The following is a 17,968-nucleotide window of genomic DNA, read 5'->3' as shown; positions in this document are numbered from 1 at the left end:
TTAGCTGAAATGTTTTAATACATTTTAATGAGCTGAACTCGAAGAAAACTTTGCCAGAAGGAAGTTTTGCGAAAAAACACACCAAAACATTTATGATTTCAACTGCTGAAAATACTTTTCGTGTGCCAGCAACAAATTATTTTTCCAAATACACTACTTAAGTTCGTATATAAATATAGGCAAGTTACACAAATCTGAACAAATGGCAAGCCACTCCATTTCAATGATATGTAGAACCTATCCCAAAACTAAGCCTAGGGATCCCTCTGCTGGTAGCCGAGGGCATAATCTCCCATGAAGGATGGAGCAGTTCTAACAGGACTTGAAAAGCTTATCTGCATTGCATTCTTACTTCATTTAAAATAAGCAGCTGGCATCTTCAACCGCTTCTGTCTGTCTGATTTTGGGGGCACATGGAGGGAGCTGGAGGGAGCAGAGGGAATCAACAAAGCTTTCGTTTCTCCACATTCTGCTAACAGCTCCCTACACATTCAAAGCACATTCCATCAGTGCAAAGTGATGCAACTCACAACAACTGCTCCTTCCTGTTTCCTTCTGAACACAATAGGACATAAGCTAAGTGAATTCTCGAGTATGATGTAGAAAAATAGGGGTGGTTGGCTTTTGCTGCCCAACTCCCCAAGGGGCTGAGTCCCCTAAGTCCAGGATCGGTCAGAAAAGAAATGTGTTTCCTCATGGTTAGTGAATTCCAACATAAAACTTTTATATATATATATAGTTTTGTTTCTTCCAGATTTGCACTATGCTATTATTGCTTCATTTCCACCAACTCTGTTTTAGCACACTCTGTTGATAACATACCTTCTAAAATCTGTTTGCTGGATCCTGCAGCCAATTCAATGGGATGATTATCTGTAAAACAGCAGGAAGATAAAATGCATTTATCCTCTCAATGTTATGTGAGTTTCTGTTCAGCACTGAAGTTCTCTTTTAGGGATCGTATTATTTGCAGCGACTGCTTATACAGCATCACCTTCTTAATCAAATGGAACTAGAAATCCTTTTTTTAAAAAATTAAAATAAAAACTGAACCTAGAATGTTTTTTTAAGGGAAAGTATAGAGGGAGGAGGGAAATCAATGCATTCTCCAAAATCCAAACTTTCCAAGCGATTTCATGTTAGGTTCTGTTTTAAGGTGACAGGAGAAGAGAAAGATGGAATAAGCAAATTAACAATGCAGGCACAAGCCATAGAAAGCTCTGTTGTCTGCCAACTTGGGACATAATGTCACGACTTCCAAACAATGGGTCGTATCTAAGTGCAGATTACTATTAGGCTGAGAATCCAGAAGCAAGTCAAACATGGCCAGAACGTGTAAAGTTTAAGGCCTTAAAAACAAACACTTAGAAATCAGACATGAATTATCTCATATTACAGGAGTCCAAATTATTCTGCAGCTAAGCCACTGACGTTTTAATTGCCTATTCAAAAAAAAAAAAAAAATGGAAGCCTGAATACTAGGCAATAATTACTCAACATCTACACAGCATGATTTTTTATAAAAAAGATCCTTTTCAGCAACCTTCCTTCACTGTCAAAAATGCAATCAACAATTCTGTTATTAGCCTACGATTCCATCAAGCTCAAGGCAACATCCATGGTTGTGTTGCTGTCCCCACTCCAACACATTTTATCCTCACCGCCCACCTATGAAGAAGGCGAGGGTAAGGGGGTCTACTGGCCCATGATCACCCCCTGAAAGTTGGCAAGAAAGTGACTCTGAGTCATTGTCCCCCTTCACCTTCAATGCGGTTAAAGAAAATGTTGCCATGAGCCTTAAAATTGAACTGACGGCAGTCCCCATTTAATCTGGATTTGAATCAGTGTTTGTTTGTTCTTTTCAAATGACAGCAAGCCACTTCAGATACAGATTTGCAAGGATCCATTTGAATAAAAAGATTTATTCTGCACGTAAGTATACGCTTGTGTGCTGTTTATTATTATTATTTATTAATTTGTTAATCACTTTATTTTGCCCAGAGCAGCCCAAAATGACTTAAAACCAAACAGACAGACAATAAATACCCTACATATATACATTAAAACCAAAAGCGAAAAGAAATACATTAAAAACACCCCATTCCCTTCTAAAAGGCAACAGATAATTAAAGGCCGAAGGCCTGGTTATAGAAGGAAGTTTTTGCCTGATGCCTAAAGATATATATAATGATGGCTCCAGATGAGTTTCCCCTGGGAGATCATTGTGTGTTATTAAGAGCACACCTACGCACATCTGAGTGGCATACACATGTATTAAATACCATCAAAAATTTAAATAAATGCATACATATGGCACATAGTTCCTATTCACAGCAATTTCCCTTGGGAGCACACACAGCAAGAAACACAACCATGTGCACATATCACAAGCAACATAGGATACTTACAATCCCTTACATATAAATCTGCAGAAAACGTGTTAAATGGTCAGAAGGCAACATTCAACTGTTTCCATATGTCGTACCTTGGTTTTCGAACAGCTTAGTTCTCAAAGGTTTTGGCTCCCGAATGCCACAAACTCAGAAGTGAGTGTTCTGGTTTGTGAACTATTTTTGGAAGCTGAACATCCGACGGGGCTTCTGTGGCTTCTGACTGGCTGCAGGAGCTTCCTGCAGCCAATCAGAAGCCGCGCTTTGGTTTCCGGAGGTTTTGGAAGTTGAAGGGACTTCCGGAACGGATTCGACTTCCAAGGTACAACTGTACAAGGTACCAAGGTACAACTGTCCAGAAAAGTCAAGAATCTTGCAGTGCATCCATGCAAGGGTTCCGCAATAAAGACGACACATCGTGTACATGTGTATCTGTGAGTCTGCTATGTCATATACACTTACCATGGCAGTAATCTTGACTCTGCGAATCCCCATGTCCATGGCTGTGGTCATGAGAATGCCCGTGCCCGTGCCCATGCTTGGAATCATGGCTATGCCCGTGTCCTCCATGACTGTGCCCATGGCTTAGAGCCCCGTTAAACAGGGAATGGCTATGTTCATGCCCTGCAAAAAGAAATTTGTTGGAGTGACTTAGAACGCTTCTGTGTATTGTCACAACTAATACTAACCTCTCAGGGTTACCCCTGTAAAGTCATTCCTGTGTGATGAGGAAGGGGCAGCCTTCTTAGGTTTAAGAAATGTCTTTGTAAGTAGCTGCAATTGAAACAATGAAGCAATAATGGCTTCTTTCAATTGTTCAATAAACAAGACGGAAATGGCCAAAGACGTTTCGGTGCTTGAGGCAGAAACTCCATATGGTCCCCAATCCCCACTGTTAAAACAGAAAACTTATTGCTCCAAAATCTACCTGTTAAAACTGAAAATATTTGATACCCCAAAATCTTCCACTGAAGCAGCCTGCCTCACCCTGAAACAGCACCCTTAATTACTGTATCTAATTAAATGTAATCTTAACTGATTGATTGTATGTGTTTAAATTAACTATGAAATAGCTTTGCAGGGGAAAAGGTATAATATTTCTTATCAGTTGATGCATGTATGAATCACGGAAGAGGTATTGTCATTTTTTTATTTTTTGTCCCAGGAAGGGATACCTCTAAGATGGCACATAACAAGAGGCCTTATATTTCAGTCCATTAATTGATCAAAAATACTGTGATCAACTAAAAATGTGCCCTTGCTCAATCTAGCCAATCGACTAAGGCCCAGTTTCAGACGCAATTATCATAGAGCATAGGCCAATAAACCAATTCAGACATCAAAGGGAACTGTGGTTTTAAAAGCTAGGATAGATGCACTAAAGCCAGGATTGCAAGGGCTCATAAGGACACAGCTGTATCTTAGGCTGATAAACCATGGCTTGAGAGAGTCATGCCTGAACCTGACCAAAGCACAGCTCCATTCTACACTAGTTCAGAACAAAGCCATAGCTAAAGCTCATATTTCTACTCAATAGTAGTTTCATCACAAGCTATCACCTGTTTAAGCACTACAGTTCCCCCATGCATGATATTTCCCATCATTTGCATACTTCCAGATCGCAGCTTATATGCTCCTTGCTAAATTTAAAGCAATACTACACGCCGCATATTGAAAATTTATTTCACATATTAAGTATAGACGGCAGTGAAAACCAGTGAGTTGTAGTAGCATACTATATAGGACTTAATGAATTGGCCAATAAAAGCAACAAAGCAGGTTCTGATTCTTAGAATGTCATTTTAAGACATTTTTTACAGCGGTGTTTTGCTGATGCTAAGGAGGCAAGGCCTTCTAGTGGCTCTCTAAGCTATGGAACAACTCTTCCTTTCTCCTGAAAAGTCCAGTGGACATCAAAGGTATTCCAAGGCTTTTACGATGCTGGTGAAGGGTGACCAGTGGTTGCTGATATTGCAGCGTAAGAGGCACAACACAGCTGTATAATGAGTGTACAAGACATCTCAATGGAACTTTGCTGTACAACAGAATGTAGTACTGAGCCGTCTAGTGAAACTGGAGACAAAATGATTGATTAAAGGCCGCTCCAGATTGGTGTTTTGTTGGAAGTGCATTCTGCAGCATGGCACTGTTGAAATAATAGTGCGCTGGTGGTAGATTTATACAGAACCGTCCACAAATCATTGCATTACTATAGGGCAGCAAAAATGGGACATCCCAACCTCCCTGCACCCCCAAAAAACCAACCTCAGAACATTTGAGGTATAAAAAGTTACAGGATTTAAGGAGGACGTTCTAGTACATCCACTGAGTAGAAATTAAAAAGTGTGTTCAACCCAAAGCTTTTGCAGGCACAAGCAAAATTGAAAGTGGGGTCGTGTCTGACTGCCCCAATAACATCATGAGCACAAATCATCATGAATGTGTAATAAAAGGGATGCCTGGAGAGGCCCGTAAGATTATTGTTTGAGCATCTTACCAGAACCATGAGAGTGGCCGTGTCCTCCGTGTTGGAACACAAAAATTCCTATCAGGTTTACAAGAAAGCCGAGTATAGAAACTGGAAGAAGTCTTTCATGATGCACGTCAGGAGGTTCAAGGGCTCTCTGCAACAGGGAAGCAGAAAGTTTGAGTGTAAGTCATTTACAACATCCACTTATAGAACATTCTCAGGGTATCCTACATATCAGTGCTCTGTGAAGCATGGTCTGCATCCACACATAAGGAGAGTCTGCTGAATCAGGCCAGCATCCTGTTCTCACAGTGGCCAGCCAGATCCCCGTGGGAAAGCCACAAACAGGATCCGAGCACAAGAGGTCTCTCCTCTCCAGTGGTTTCCAGCAACTGGTATTGTGGAGGCAGAACAGAGCCATCACAGCTAGATCCCTTCCACCAAAGAGCTCTCAATCAAGTTGAACCATGGCTTGTTTTAATCCCCCAGGGATGCTGCACACATTACAAAAAACCCACAGCCTGGTTTCTCATGTGAACTCTAGCCATGGTTTGTTTCAAACCAACTACAAGCACTAAACCAGAAATAGGTCAAGAGCAAGTCTTGGCTTATTCCTGGCATAGCACTCATCTAGTTTGGGGGGGGAAAGACTGAAGAATGAAGTAAGCAGATGAAGCTGCCATTCTCTTCCCTGGGATACATGAATGTTTAGTATGGATACAAGCTGCTTGGAATATCTCACTTGTGCTACGTTGCTCCTAATTCTTTCTGGGGATTGCACCACTAGTTGGTCTTTCTGAGAGTAGAAGTGTTGGCTGCCCATAGCCTAGCCCTCTGATAGGGAAGCATGCTGTGGTTTGTGCCTGCTATTTAATGATCATGGGAGCTAAAACTGGGCTGTCTCAAATCTTGTGAAAAGATGGTTTGGGGATGCATTTCCTGCATTTGGAGGCACTACTGAACATATTTCTTTGCTCTGGCAGCACTGGTGCTATTGACTTTAATGCCACTAGGTTCAGGCTTACAGTGTCATGCAAACCAGGTCTCTGGCACCAACTTCCAAGTAAATAACCACAGAACTGAACTGCACAAATCAGTTTATTTATCAGGAATGATTTATAGCCATCTTCATAACATACCTCGACACCTTCAGAGAAAATGAAGAAGGCTGTGAAGATCAGAAACAGACCGTTGACAAAGCCAGCTAGTACCTCTGCTCGAACATACCTAGAAAGATTTTTACAAAGATCTTAGTGGCACTCTGCATTAGACCAAATTCCACAACTATTGAAGTCTTAGTTTTTTCCCCATAGTTGAAAAACCCAGTAGCAACTCTGAATAAAGTGATATTTTTAAAAAGAATAACTAATGCAAGAATTGAAGCTAGCACCGTGTACTATTTGCTCCTAGAATGCAAATAAGGTATACAGACTCCACACCAGAACTGTATCCTCACAAAAGTCCCTACAATAATTTTTCAAAATGAGAAGCACTGACCCGCTGAATGAGAAACAGAGCCGTGAACACTGCTTTCAAACCAACTGACACCGTTTATTGAGTGAGAAGATCCAAAAGCGCTGCTGCTCACCTGATCTGCAGGCACAACTCTCACCAGGTAGTGGAAGATTTGCTCCGGAGTGGGTGCAGTCCCCCATTTCCTGCAGCGAGGCAACGTTCAGCTTGCTTCTTGCAAGCAAGCACCACTTTGCATGAACCCACACTGAAAGCAGCCCTTAGCCAGGTCAAAAGCAGCACACCAGGCCCTGCTTCTCATTTGGCAGGTGCTGCTATCAGCAGCATATGAAAGTTCATTTTTCCTTTCTTACTGAGGCCAAAATCAGATATGCCACGTGTTTGCTAAAAATGTATTTGCCGGTTTAACTTGAATGTATGCTAACTTTATCGTAAGATTGAGTGCATGGAGGATAGAAGTAAAGCCAACTTACCTCCTCATGCTCTGCTGTCTGAAGAGTTGCCTTTTCCCCACCCCCCAAATCAGCTCACTTTCATTATCAGAGCTGAGTTGGGAGGAGGAAATTAAACTAGTGAGAGGCACTGTTGGTGTGGGTTTTGCTGTAGGCCTCTGGATGCTTGACTGAGCAACAGAAGTGGACTCCACATGAACATTACAGTGGTACCTCGGGCTGCATACGCTTCAGGTTACATACGCTTCAGGTTACAGACACCGCTAACCCAGAAATATTACCTCAGGTTAAGAACTTTGCTTCAGGATGAGAACAAAAATCGTGCTCCGGTGGCGCAGCAGCAGCAGGAGGCCCCATTAGCTAAAGTGGTGCTTCAGGTTAAGAACAGTTTCAGGTTAAGAACAGACCTCCGGAACGAATTAAGTACTTAACCCGAGGTACTACTGTATAGCCAAATTGACATGTGTGTTTATCAAAGATGTGAGCATCTGTTTTGGTCCTCAGAAGGGTTTGTGCCAAGTTCAGGGAAGCCGAAAAGATATTGGGCCCGATGTGGCCTGCCAGACAGCTACTGATACAAATCAATTATTTACCATGAGCCAGCAAACCTGATGTACATGTGCGAAGCATGAAACTGAAGAGGTCCTTCAGGCATCATGACACAAAGGTAGCATGGGCACATAATGCAAAGCCATAGTTAGAAAGATTAGGTGGTGCAGAAAGACCAAGCACTCTGACCTCACTCTTCCCTTCACCAAGCACAGAAAGGAGGCTTCGGTCTTAGCATTGCATCCAAGCCAGCACTTTCCCAAACAAACCACAATCAGGAAGCCGCTGTCAAGTTCTTTATTACGGTCATAGACCAGCATAAGCAAAACATCTAAATAAGTAGCATAACAGTATGAATCTAAGTAAATAATTATTAAATAAATAAGAGCAAGAACCAAACATATACATAGAATACTTAATTAGGCATAGATAATGGGTGAGTAAAAATTTATAAGAAAAATTAAAAGATCGGTTAACACAGCAATATGGGGTGGGCTTCAGAAGTCCAGGTTTACCAAGTTTACCAAGTTTTGTTGCGGCAAAAGCCAGCGACACCAGACATCACAAGGTCAAACAAAAAGGAGATCCACAAGAACATCAAGAAGAAGAAGAAAAAAGATTACACAATGGAACTTCGCTATGTGCCATTCAACAGCAGAAATCTACGCTTCCTGATTGCTAAAGCGCAAAATTTGGCCACCTCATATGATATTGAGCCCGAGGAATCTTCCAGAAGGTATTTTCTTAGAATTTCGGGGGAGGATTCCAAATAATGCCGTAGGGGTACGAATTTTGACAAAAGCGGCAAGATAAGTCGAGCTCGCTCTTCACTATAAAATCTGCAGGACAGAAGGATGTGTGTAACAGATTCTACCCTATCAGACATACAGGGGCAGAGACGTGCATGCATCGGTACCCGCGTGAATTTGCCGTACAGCACTGCTGAGGGCATTGTCTCAAAGCGGGCTCTGGAGAAAGCCCATCTATAAGCTTCGTTAGTGATGTTAGTTAAATAAGGGGCAGCTGCAAAGTTAGGCCAAGCTTTTAAACATCTATATGTCTCCGGGAGTAGGGCGTCTTCTTGTTGTAATTCGACATCGTAAAGTCTCTGAGTGATAATTGCCTTTGCCTTGTTCTGAGTTCCAAGAAAGAGATTTTCAGGGTTTAGGCCAATTTGTTTGATCTTGTTAGTTATTTGCATAAGCCAAGGAGGATAGGGAACTGCGGCCAGGAAGCAAGGTAACAGTCCCTTAGGATTGTAATGGATTTTCAGCCAGAGGGATATTGCTTGCTCCCAGACTTTTAATTCCACTCTGGGTAGTCCTGCCTCTTGCCTTAAGACTGCATTAGGTGTACACTTTGGGGTGGCAAATAGTGATCTTAAGAATTTTGATTGTACTGTTTCAAGGGTCTTAAGGTTGACAGAGGGGCTAATTTGAGTGCCATATAGGAGTTGGGCTAAAGATTTTGCCTGAAAAACTTTTAGGGCCATCGGTAGAAAGCCAGCTCCTTTCCTTCTGAATAATCTAAGGATGGCATTTGCACTTCTTCCTGCTGATATAGCTGATGTGGTCAGGTGTGTTGACAATTTGGCATTGTAAGAGAAAGTAATGCCTAAGTATTGGAAGGTCTTAGTCTGTTCAATGGCGTTTCCCTTTACGCTCCAATTATCTTTCCTGAAGGAGCGGTTAAAATGTACAATTTTGGTTTTGGCAAAGTTAATTGTTAACAGTTCAGTGTTACATTGGTCACTAAACTTTCCTAAGGCACGTTTCAGACCCACTTTGGTTTGAGAGAGAAGAACAGCGTCATCCGCATACATTAAAACTGGTACTTTTCTGCCGTTAGAGAACACGGGGGGGTGGGTTTCGATTTCACGGCAGCATGTGACCAGGGAGTTAACATAGATGTTAAATAAAAATGGGGCTAATAGGCATCCTTGTCTAACTCCTCTTTGGACTGGGATTTCTCTAGAGAGTCTGCCATCCTGTGCAAGTCTTATCTGGAGGGTGTTGTTCTCATGAAGCTTAATCATCAGAAGTAATAACCTTCTGTTAATACCCATATTGGCCAATTTGGCCCAGAGCCTACCCCTGGATACAGAATCAAATGCTGCCTTTAGGTCCACAAAGGCTGCATACAGTGACTTTTTCCAATGTTTCACATACTTATAGACAAAATAATCTAACACTAAGCAGTGATCAATAGTGGAACGTCCAGATGTAAACCCTGCTTGTTCAATTTCTAGTAAATCATTATGATCTAACCATTCACATAATTTTAGGCATAGATGTTTTGTATAAAGTTTGCAGATCACATTCAGAAGACTAATTGGTCTATAATTAGATGGGTCAGAGGGGTTACCCTTTTTAAATATAGGCACAATTATAGCCAGTCCCCAATCTTTAGGGATTTCAGTTGTCTTATCTATATATGAAAATAGATTTGCAAGAACCGGGGCCCACCAGTTTATTTGCGCTTTCAGAAGTTCAGCAACAATGAAATCACTTCCTGGGGCTTTGCCAGATTTCATTTGTAGAATTAACGAAGTGATTTCAGTTTCAGATGTTGGGGGCCATGATGTATCATTGTCTAAGGGGATGTTAAGCAGCGCAGAAGGTCGATGTTCTCTAAACAGCACTTTATAGTGCTCTTCCCATGAGTTTGCAGGGATTATTGTGCCCTCGTTAGGAGCTTTGGTTTGGCTGGAAATAATTTTCCAGAAGTTGGTATTGTCTTTTTCTATTGACGCTTTTATGAGGGCCTGCCAGGTGAGAGAGTCTGCGGTTCTTTTTTTGGTTTTTAGTAACTCTTTGTAGTTCTTTTTTTTAAGTTGTAACTCTAATTTAGTGATAGGGTTAGGATTTTGCTGGAAGACCTTAAAGCATTCCCTGAGTATAAGTTTTGCCTGGATGCATTCGCGGTCAAACCATTTTTTGTTGGTAGGGGACGCATTGTGGCTAGATCTCCCGAGTCTTGACAATAGCGGTTGGAGTTTTCGGATTAATGTGTTATAATGGCCAATTGGGGAGGGCTCTTCAGTATCGTTGGAGGTCAGATCAGCCCAGAGGAGTTGACCTTCCATTGATTGTGTCCAAATGCTGAAATTGTTATTAACATAAGGGGACCATTTGATTCTGGATCTGCCTATTTGTTGTAGAACATTAGGATCAGAGGTCTGTGGGGTGAGCCCACATCTAGAGGGTTCCCAAAATTCAGTCCTTTTAAGATTTAGAGGGAGATGGTCACTTTCGGTTCTTATATCTACAGTGAATTCAATATATTCATCAAAGAGTTCTTGGGAGACAAGGATGTAGTCAATAACAGAATGCCTTAAGCCTGACCAATAAGTAAATTGGCCAGGACAGTCTCCCGAGGAGAGGCCGTTTAAAATAACAAGGTTTAATCTAAGTGCCATTAGAAAGAGACATGTACCAGCGAAATTGGTAACTGGGTCAAGTGAATGACGCCTGAATAGGGGCCAGTGTTCGTCATTAGCATTTAGGGGACCCATTCCACTTTCGTTGATTAGTTGTTCGTCTGAATGACCTAGCCTTGCATTAAAGTCCCCACCAATGATTAGGGAGGCAGAGGGAAACTTATTTGAGACAAGGAGAATGCAGTCTTCCAGTTCGTTCCAGATGTTTTTAAGATCAGTTTGTTTCATGAGTGGGGGAATATAAACATTGATGCATATGATCTTAAAGTGGGTAGAGAATATTTTCACAGCCAAAATCCATTTTTTATCGATTTTCAATTGGGTGGGGGAGGTTCCTAGATCTATCGATACGAAGGTGCTCAGACCTCCCGCCGGTCTTCCGCCTTTGGGGCCAATTGAGGCACAGGAGTGGAAAGCAAAATAATTGTGTAGATCGAAAGGATTTTGCATCCAGGTTTCTTGGAGCAGGATGATCTTAAACTGTGATACGTAGCTTAGAACGTCTTTGTCCATTGTTTTCGATTGCCACCCAGCAACGTTCCAGGATAGTAGTAGAGGTGAGAGTCATTTTGTCTCTTCAATAGCATCTAGGACTTTCCCGGAGTCGTGGAAGATGCAGCCATTGGGTGGTGAAGGCTCCGGTAATGTGGTTAGGGGCGCCACAGCGATTTCGGCGTGGATTTCAGTTGGGCAGAGTAGGGGGGGGTGTTCTGACGTGACCTGAGGAGATTCATATTCCATTTTTCGCTCCAAGTTAGGTGGAGTGTTTGCCTCTTTTATGGGCGCTAGGTCTTCAGGGTTGCGAAGATAGAGTAATAACTCATCTAGTCTGTCCGTTATCTCTGTTTGTTCGGCTTTTGGGAGATGGGAGAAGGAAACAAGTAACTCCTGCTCCATCGAATTCTCTAGATGAGTAGCCTTTGATAGGAGGGGCATGGGGGTCTCTGTCCAACTAATTAAGTCTGAGGGTGGAGAGGTAGAGCTCGTAGTAGGTGGGGTGCCCTCATTTTTAATTGCTTTCCTTTTAGCTGGAAGGTAGGGTATAAGAGGGCAAATCTTAGTGTTGATAAAAACTCTTGTAATAAAAATTCCAAAATTAGTCAGGGAGCTTCGTAGGGACATCATATAAGTTGGAAACTTTTTAGATTTGAAGGTGAGCAGTATCCTCTGCATGTGTGGCTTGCTGTAAATGTGGACAGTGGATTCTAGATCGATGGAAAGGGGATTTATGCCCAAGAGCTCAGCTAGATGCCTTCTTGCGACATGTATAGACGACCAGTTAACAACCTGACCTTTGAAGGGGAGGATAATTAAACAAAGTCTAGTGGCTTGTAGTGAAAGATTGTAGGAAGATGTGGTGTGTGGATCTTCCATAGTTTGTTCATTTTCAAATTTGCAGCCAGTCTGCGGAGTTGAGCGCAGTAGGGCAGGTACTCTGGGTGTTGGTTCGGCCCTATCCTCCGGTAAAACGTCTACGGGGCTGACATTAACTTTTGGGGATACAAAGGATATGATCTTCTCTAAAGAGCCTTTGATGTCTCTTATGTACTTAAAGATACAGTCCACGGTTTTAGCCACAAGGTCTAGCGTGGTAGAGTGTTCAAGTAGTAATTCAGAGAATCAGGAAGCCAGGAACTAGCAGGGGTGCAACCCACAGAAAGCCTCGGGAGCAACACAGCACCAGTCAGATTTTCAAGGCAACTTGTATCCATACTAAACATTCATTGTGTTCCCTTAGCAGAGAGCGCTTCGGATTTCTGGAAGCTTGCACATGTCCCTGAGAGTGGGAAAGTGTACCCAAACCAACAGCTAAACAGCCTGACATTAATTTGAGTCATATTTTCATTAACATTAAAGGCGAAAAGCTCTCAAGTGTCTGAGACTTGGCCCTCCTACCAAAAATGTAGTACAATAGGTACAATAGAAATATTTACAGCCTAATTCCACCAGCCCACTTCAGTACAATTCCTAAAAGCAACACTGCCCTGTTTAGTTTGATTAGAGTATGCTGACATTCTATCATCTATTACCATCAGGCATTAGAGGCAATATATAGGTTTCTTAGGGACGCGGGTGGCGCTGTGGGTAAAACCTCAGTGCCTAGGACTTGCCGATCGTATGGTCGGCAGTTCGAATCCCCGCGGCGGGGTGAGCCCCCGTCGTTCGGTCCCAGCTCCTGCCCACCTAGCAGTTCGAAAGCACCCTTAAGTGCAAGTAGATAAATAGGTACCGCTTTATAGCGGGAAGGTAAATGGCGTTTCTGTGTGCTGCACTGGTGCAGGCTCGCCAGAGCAGCTTCGTCATGCTGGCCACGTGACCCGGAAGTGTCTCCGGACAGCGCTGGCCCCCAGCCTCTTAAGCGAGATGGATGTGCAACCCCAGAGTCGGTCACGACTGGCCCGTACGGGCAGGGGTACCTTTACCTTTACCTTTATAGGTTTCTTAGAACATCTATGTTTTCTCCACTTACCCATAAGAAAAGGCATCATTTGATCTCCACTTTGAAATTACTGACGCTGCCAGTCCAGCTAACAGAGCAGTGCAGTCAAAGAACATGTGAAAAGAATCTGATATTAGACCTAAACTGGAAAAGCAAAGAAAACATTTGGTTAGGTACCAGAAGTTATAGCACATTTGAATGCTTCAAGGTCAGTTCCATTAGCAACTCTACTGTGCGCAAGGATTGCTCAAAAGCCAGTGTTCCTTTGGAGTTTTTACTTAAAATATTGTTTTCTTGCTAATACACATTTACACGGTATCTAGTTCATTCAAAAACTCTATCCCATCAGAACCTATTAAGAAGTGAGACTAATTAATAGATCTTATGCACAAAGCATTGGGAAAATTCAGTACAATGAACTACAAGATGATTAATTTATTAGCCAGAGGAAGGAATTAAGTGTACTGTGACCAAAAGTAAAATCCTGGATAAAATATTTGTAGTCTATCCTGGATAAGACATTCAGATGAAATCAGAGAGTGTAACATAGCCACCAATACTTTCCCCACAATAGAGGCAAGGCAATAGCCTCACCTAGCCATTCCTGAACACCTGGAGGAGTTCAAAAACATATGTGTTCACTGATTCATGGCAAATTATTTCCTGATCAAGCACATTTAATGGCAAGTCTTCAGCAGGTGGTAAAAGGCAGGATTAATTTGAAATTCCAATCAGGAATGTTAATGAGAGCTTTACAGTCACTTGTTATTACAATCCACTGGTGAGAAATTGCCTAGCCCATCTACAGAGCTACAATGATACTGGGTTATAGCAATGAATCAGTTTTCTGCCAAACTGTGTTCAAAATTACCTGCAACTGTTGGGGTTTTTTTTTACCTTTGATGTAGTTAAAAATAAATCCTAAATTGAATCTTTTTTAAGAGGACTGGTTCACACAGTCCAATGAGGTAAATACTGTTTGTTCCTAGGGATCCAGTCATACAGATTGTAATATATGATCTGTTAGATCTCCAGATATAGCTTCCCTGTGCTAATATCCACAACTGTCACTGCTTGGGAAAGCTTCATTTTTCTAGCAGTTCAGCAAGTCCCTGTTGACTGGTTTGCTTCAACACCAGAAACAAGCAGGCTCAAAAGAATTAGCAAGTTCAGCTCCAATGAAATGGTTATTTTCCTTATTATTAATCTGCGTGTTGAAACAACCATATTCTCTGATTTATCAGTGAAGGTAGGTTTGGATCAGCCTAAGAAATAAATAAAAAAGGGAAAATTGTTACCAGCCCACCCAGGAATGTAAACCTGTGTCTCACACGGCATCTGAAGCAATTTGGTAAGTAAAAACTATTACTCACCTCAGGAAAACAATTACTCCTATGGGAGTTTATCCTAAATTTGGAAGCATAGCTTTCAAAACAGGCCTGCCTGGAGTGAGTCGTTTTATTAAGTGATGTTAACCTTCCTCTAACTTAAGCTGTATTTATATTAGCATTACTCCGTAAAAGCATCTGAAGAACATAGCATTCATCAGCTGTTCAGAAACACTAGCAGAATGCATTCTTATGAAGCTCCCAAAGATTTTAGAGCATTCTCAGAGGACCTTCCCCTGCCTTACGTAGGGAGGCAGCAAGTGACCAGGGAAATGTCTTTTCTGCCATTGTACCCTGCTTGTGAAATCCTCTGCCTGGGCAGGCTTGCCTGATGCACACTCCATCTTACTTGCCCAGGCCTTTAAGTACCAACATTAGATCTTTTAACTGCTTTGAATTTTACATGGTTTTAAATATTTCTGATACAGTCATACCTCTTGTTACGTTCAGTTCAGGTTACGTCTTTTCTGGTTGTGTCCCGCAGCGACCCAGAAGTACCGGAAAGGGTTACTTCCAGGTTTCGCTGCTTGTGCATGTGCAGACGTGCAAAATGACGTCACGCGCATGTGCAGAAGCAACGGATCGCGACCCGTGCATGTGCAGACGCAGGTTGCATTCCTTCCAGGTTGCGAACGGGGCTCCGGAACGGATCCCGTTCGCAACCAGAGGTACCACTGTACTGGTATCTTATGTGGTATGTTTATTTGAATTGTAGGCATTCTCTGAAAGTCTCTGGACTAAAGAACAGAAAATAAAGACTGTCATAAAAACAAATTCATTCCCAGTGGCTCATAAAATACTTTAGTTGTGAAATTGTGTGTTTCTATTTAAATTGTCAGAGCTTTCCACTAATCATAACCATAATTTAGATTTAACCCACCTCATCTCTCCTAGTATTCACAGAAGACCCACCCACAAGAAGCAATATTTAAAAATTTATTATGAAGATACTGTTTGCTACAAAAATAAATGGGGCTCTTCAAGACACAGTAGTGCAAAAATTCACAGAGCAGCTTCTAACAGCATTGGGGCCTGACAGATACCAAGCTTTTGAGTATAAAGATACCAAGAAGTCAGAGACTATATGCATACAAAGATGGCCTGTCATACTACAAGGTGCTAGGATGCATAGGAACCCTAATAAAAGTGCATCATGGGGACTATTAAGGCAGCTAATGACTGGTGGTCATAGATGAAAGCCATTCCTGAAGAAAGCGTCAGTCAAGAGGAGCTGGGTTGAGCTCTGCTGATTGAAGGTGCCCTAAACGCCTTCAAGCAACAGCACCCAAAACCCACTTCCCCATTTTGTGCTCCAGATGGCAGGGATCAACACACAACTCCTGGGGTAATCCCCACTCACTTACACAACCTCCAAGTTTGCAGGAAGGCAGTCAGCTCATCATGCTTGCCAGGGGACACTGCCCTGCTCATCACAGTGGAATAAATGTTGGAAGTCTGCTTCAGGGTTCAGACCCATCATAGGAACAAATAGGTGTCTAGCATTAAGGTGCAAATATCTCATGCGTATTGGGACGGGGGTGGCGCTGTGGTCTAAACCAGAGCCTAGATTTGCCGATCAGAAGGTCAGTGTTTTGAATCCCCACAACAGGGTGAGCTCCCGTTGTTTGGTTCCAGCTCCTGCCAACCTAGCAGTTTGAAAGCACATCAAAGTAGATAAACAGGTACCGCTCTGGCAGGAAGGTAAATCGCATTTCTGTGCGCTGCTCTGGTTCGCCAGAAGTAGCTTAGTCGTTCTGGCCACATGACCCGAAGCTGTCTGCGAACGAACACCAGCTCCCTTTGCAAAGTAAAGTGAGATGAGCACCACAACCCCAGAGTCGTCCACAACTGGACTTAATGGTTAGGGGTCCCTTTACCTTTATCTCATGCATACGTCGTTTATATATTGATTTTAAGTCACAACAACTTATTTTCTGACTTAAGAATGCCAAAGCCTTCCTTCTAGAATCTTATGGCGAGCTATATTGTTGCAACAGATACATGGTCAAATATTTCTCACAGCTCTCTGTACTGAAAGGTGTCCATGCTGTCAAAAGCTGGCATGGTTCTGTAACCCAACTGCTGTTCATAACATCAGGCTCTGAACTGCAAATACCTTTGCCACCAATACATTTCTGAAGGGCACCAACATAAAGAGAACCCATGCTATTCATGCATATAAACCTTTAAAAAGCAGCCCAAACAAATAAATACTGAATAAGTTGTATCGATACTTCGTTCTCTCTCTACCTTACTGGTTAAATGCAGGAAATTCTTTCAAAGGCCTTTTGTTTGCCCGTTTCCCAGTTGCCCGTAGCACTAACACCTCCTCCTACATACATGTGTTTCTTAACACGTATATAGCAGTATGTGCAAAGTATGATATTGGTATTTATTCTGCAATATATTGACAGGTTCAGAAGCTGCCATAACTTCCCAAATTATCTGTCGGGTTTCCTATAGTGCTTTCTCTGTCTCCAGAAGGGGGAAAGCCATGTGTGAACGAGCTCTTAGCCTAGTGTACTTGATTTGCTTTGATGAGCTACTGGCATCATCCATTTGGTCACTACAGTGGTACCTCTGGTTACGTACTTAATTCATTCCAGAGATCCGTTCCTAACCTGAAACTGTTCTTAACCTGAAGTGCCACTTTAGCTAATAGGGCCTCCCACTGCTGCCACGCCGCGGCGGCATGATTTCTGTTCTCATCCTGAAGCAAAGTTCTTAACCCGAGGTAATATTTCTGGGTTAGCGGAATCTGTAACCTGAAACGTATGTAACCTGAAGCATATGTAACCCGAGGTACCACTGTACAGGATACAAGGACACAGCTTCTTAAGAAATAAGGGATTGATTATATGGCTTCCACGAGAGAATACAAGTGCCATAAACTATCAACAACTTTCCCAAATTTTGCCAGAGAAAAATAAAGGCCTATATATCAATTAAGAACCACTACAGCATCGTTACAACTGCAGAAGTTATGCCTTCATGAGCTCAAGGAACGGCATGCTGACATTTTGCCTTTGGCAACTTCTAATCTACAGGACCTGACCAGTTAAGGTTTACTTATCCTGCAGCATTTTCTCCCTGATCTTACTATAGCAACCGTTCTACACAGGGTACACTGCATAGCTCCTCAGGAGTACCAAATCTAGCAGATCATGTACTCAGAGGCAACAGTTATGCAAGCAGTCGCTCCAACAAAAACCTTCAAGCCAGCCAAAAAGGGATAAGGCCTCCAAAACATTTCTTTCCCCACCCCTAGTACAGACACCTCCTCCTCTTGAAACCCTCCCTGCCTTCTTTTCTTCCTGAAGTTTAAAACCTGCTCTTAAAACAACGTGTACCAAAAAGACCGCTTCCC

General features: G+C 42.4%; 1 protein-coding gene across 1 annotated transcript in view; it reads right to left on the bottom strand.

Annotated features, from left to right (window-relative positions):
* The window catches only part of SLC30A7 (solute carrier family 30 member 7), a 37,314-nt gene that overhangs the window by 18,220 nt on the left and 1,126 nt on the right, over positions 1-17,968 (bottom strand). The window contains exons 3-7 of the mRNA XM_081916100.1: positions 13,244-13,357; positions 6,000-6,087; positions 4,888-5,014; positions 2,853-3,014; positions 823-873 (exon numbers count right to left, since the gene is read on the bottom strand). Coding sequence (XP_081772226.1) covers positions 823-873; positions 2,853-3,014; positions 4,888-5,014; positions 6,000-6,087; positions 13,244-13,357 — 542 coding nt within the window. The remainder of the gene's footprint in view (positions 1-822; positions 874-2,852; positions 3,015-4,887; positions 5,015-5,999; positions 6,088-13,243; positions 13,358-17,968) is intronic.

Source organism: Podarcis melisellensis, assembly GCF_964234715.1.
Source record: "Podarcis melisellensis genome assembly, chromosome: 6".
NCBI classification, from domain to species: Eukaryota; Metazoa; Chordata; class Lepidosauria; order Squamata; family Lacertidae; genus Podarcis; species Podarcis melisellensis.
The sequence above is the reverse complement of the archived record's forward strand: the minus strand, read 5'-3'. Positions and strand labels throughout refer to the sequence as shown.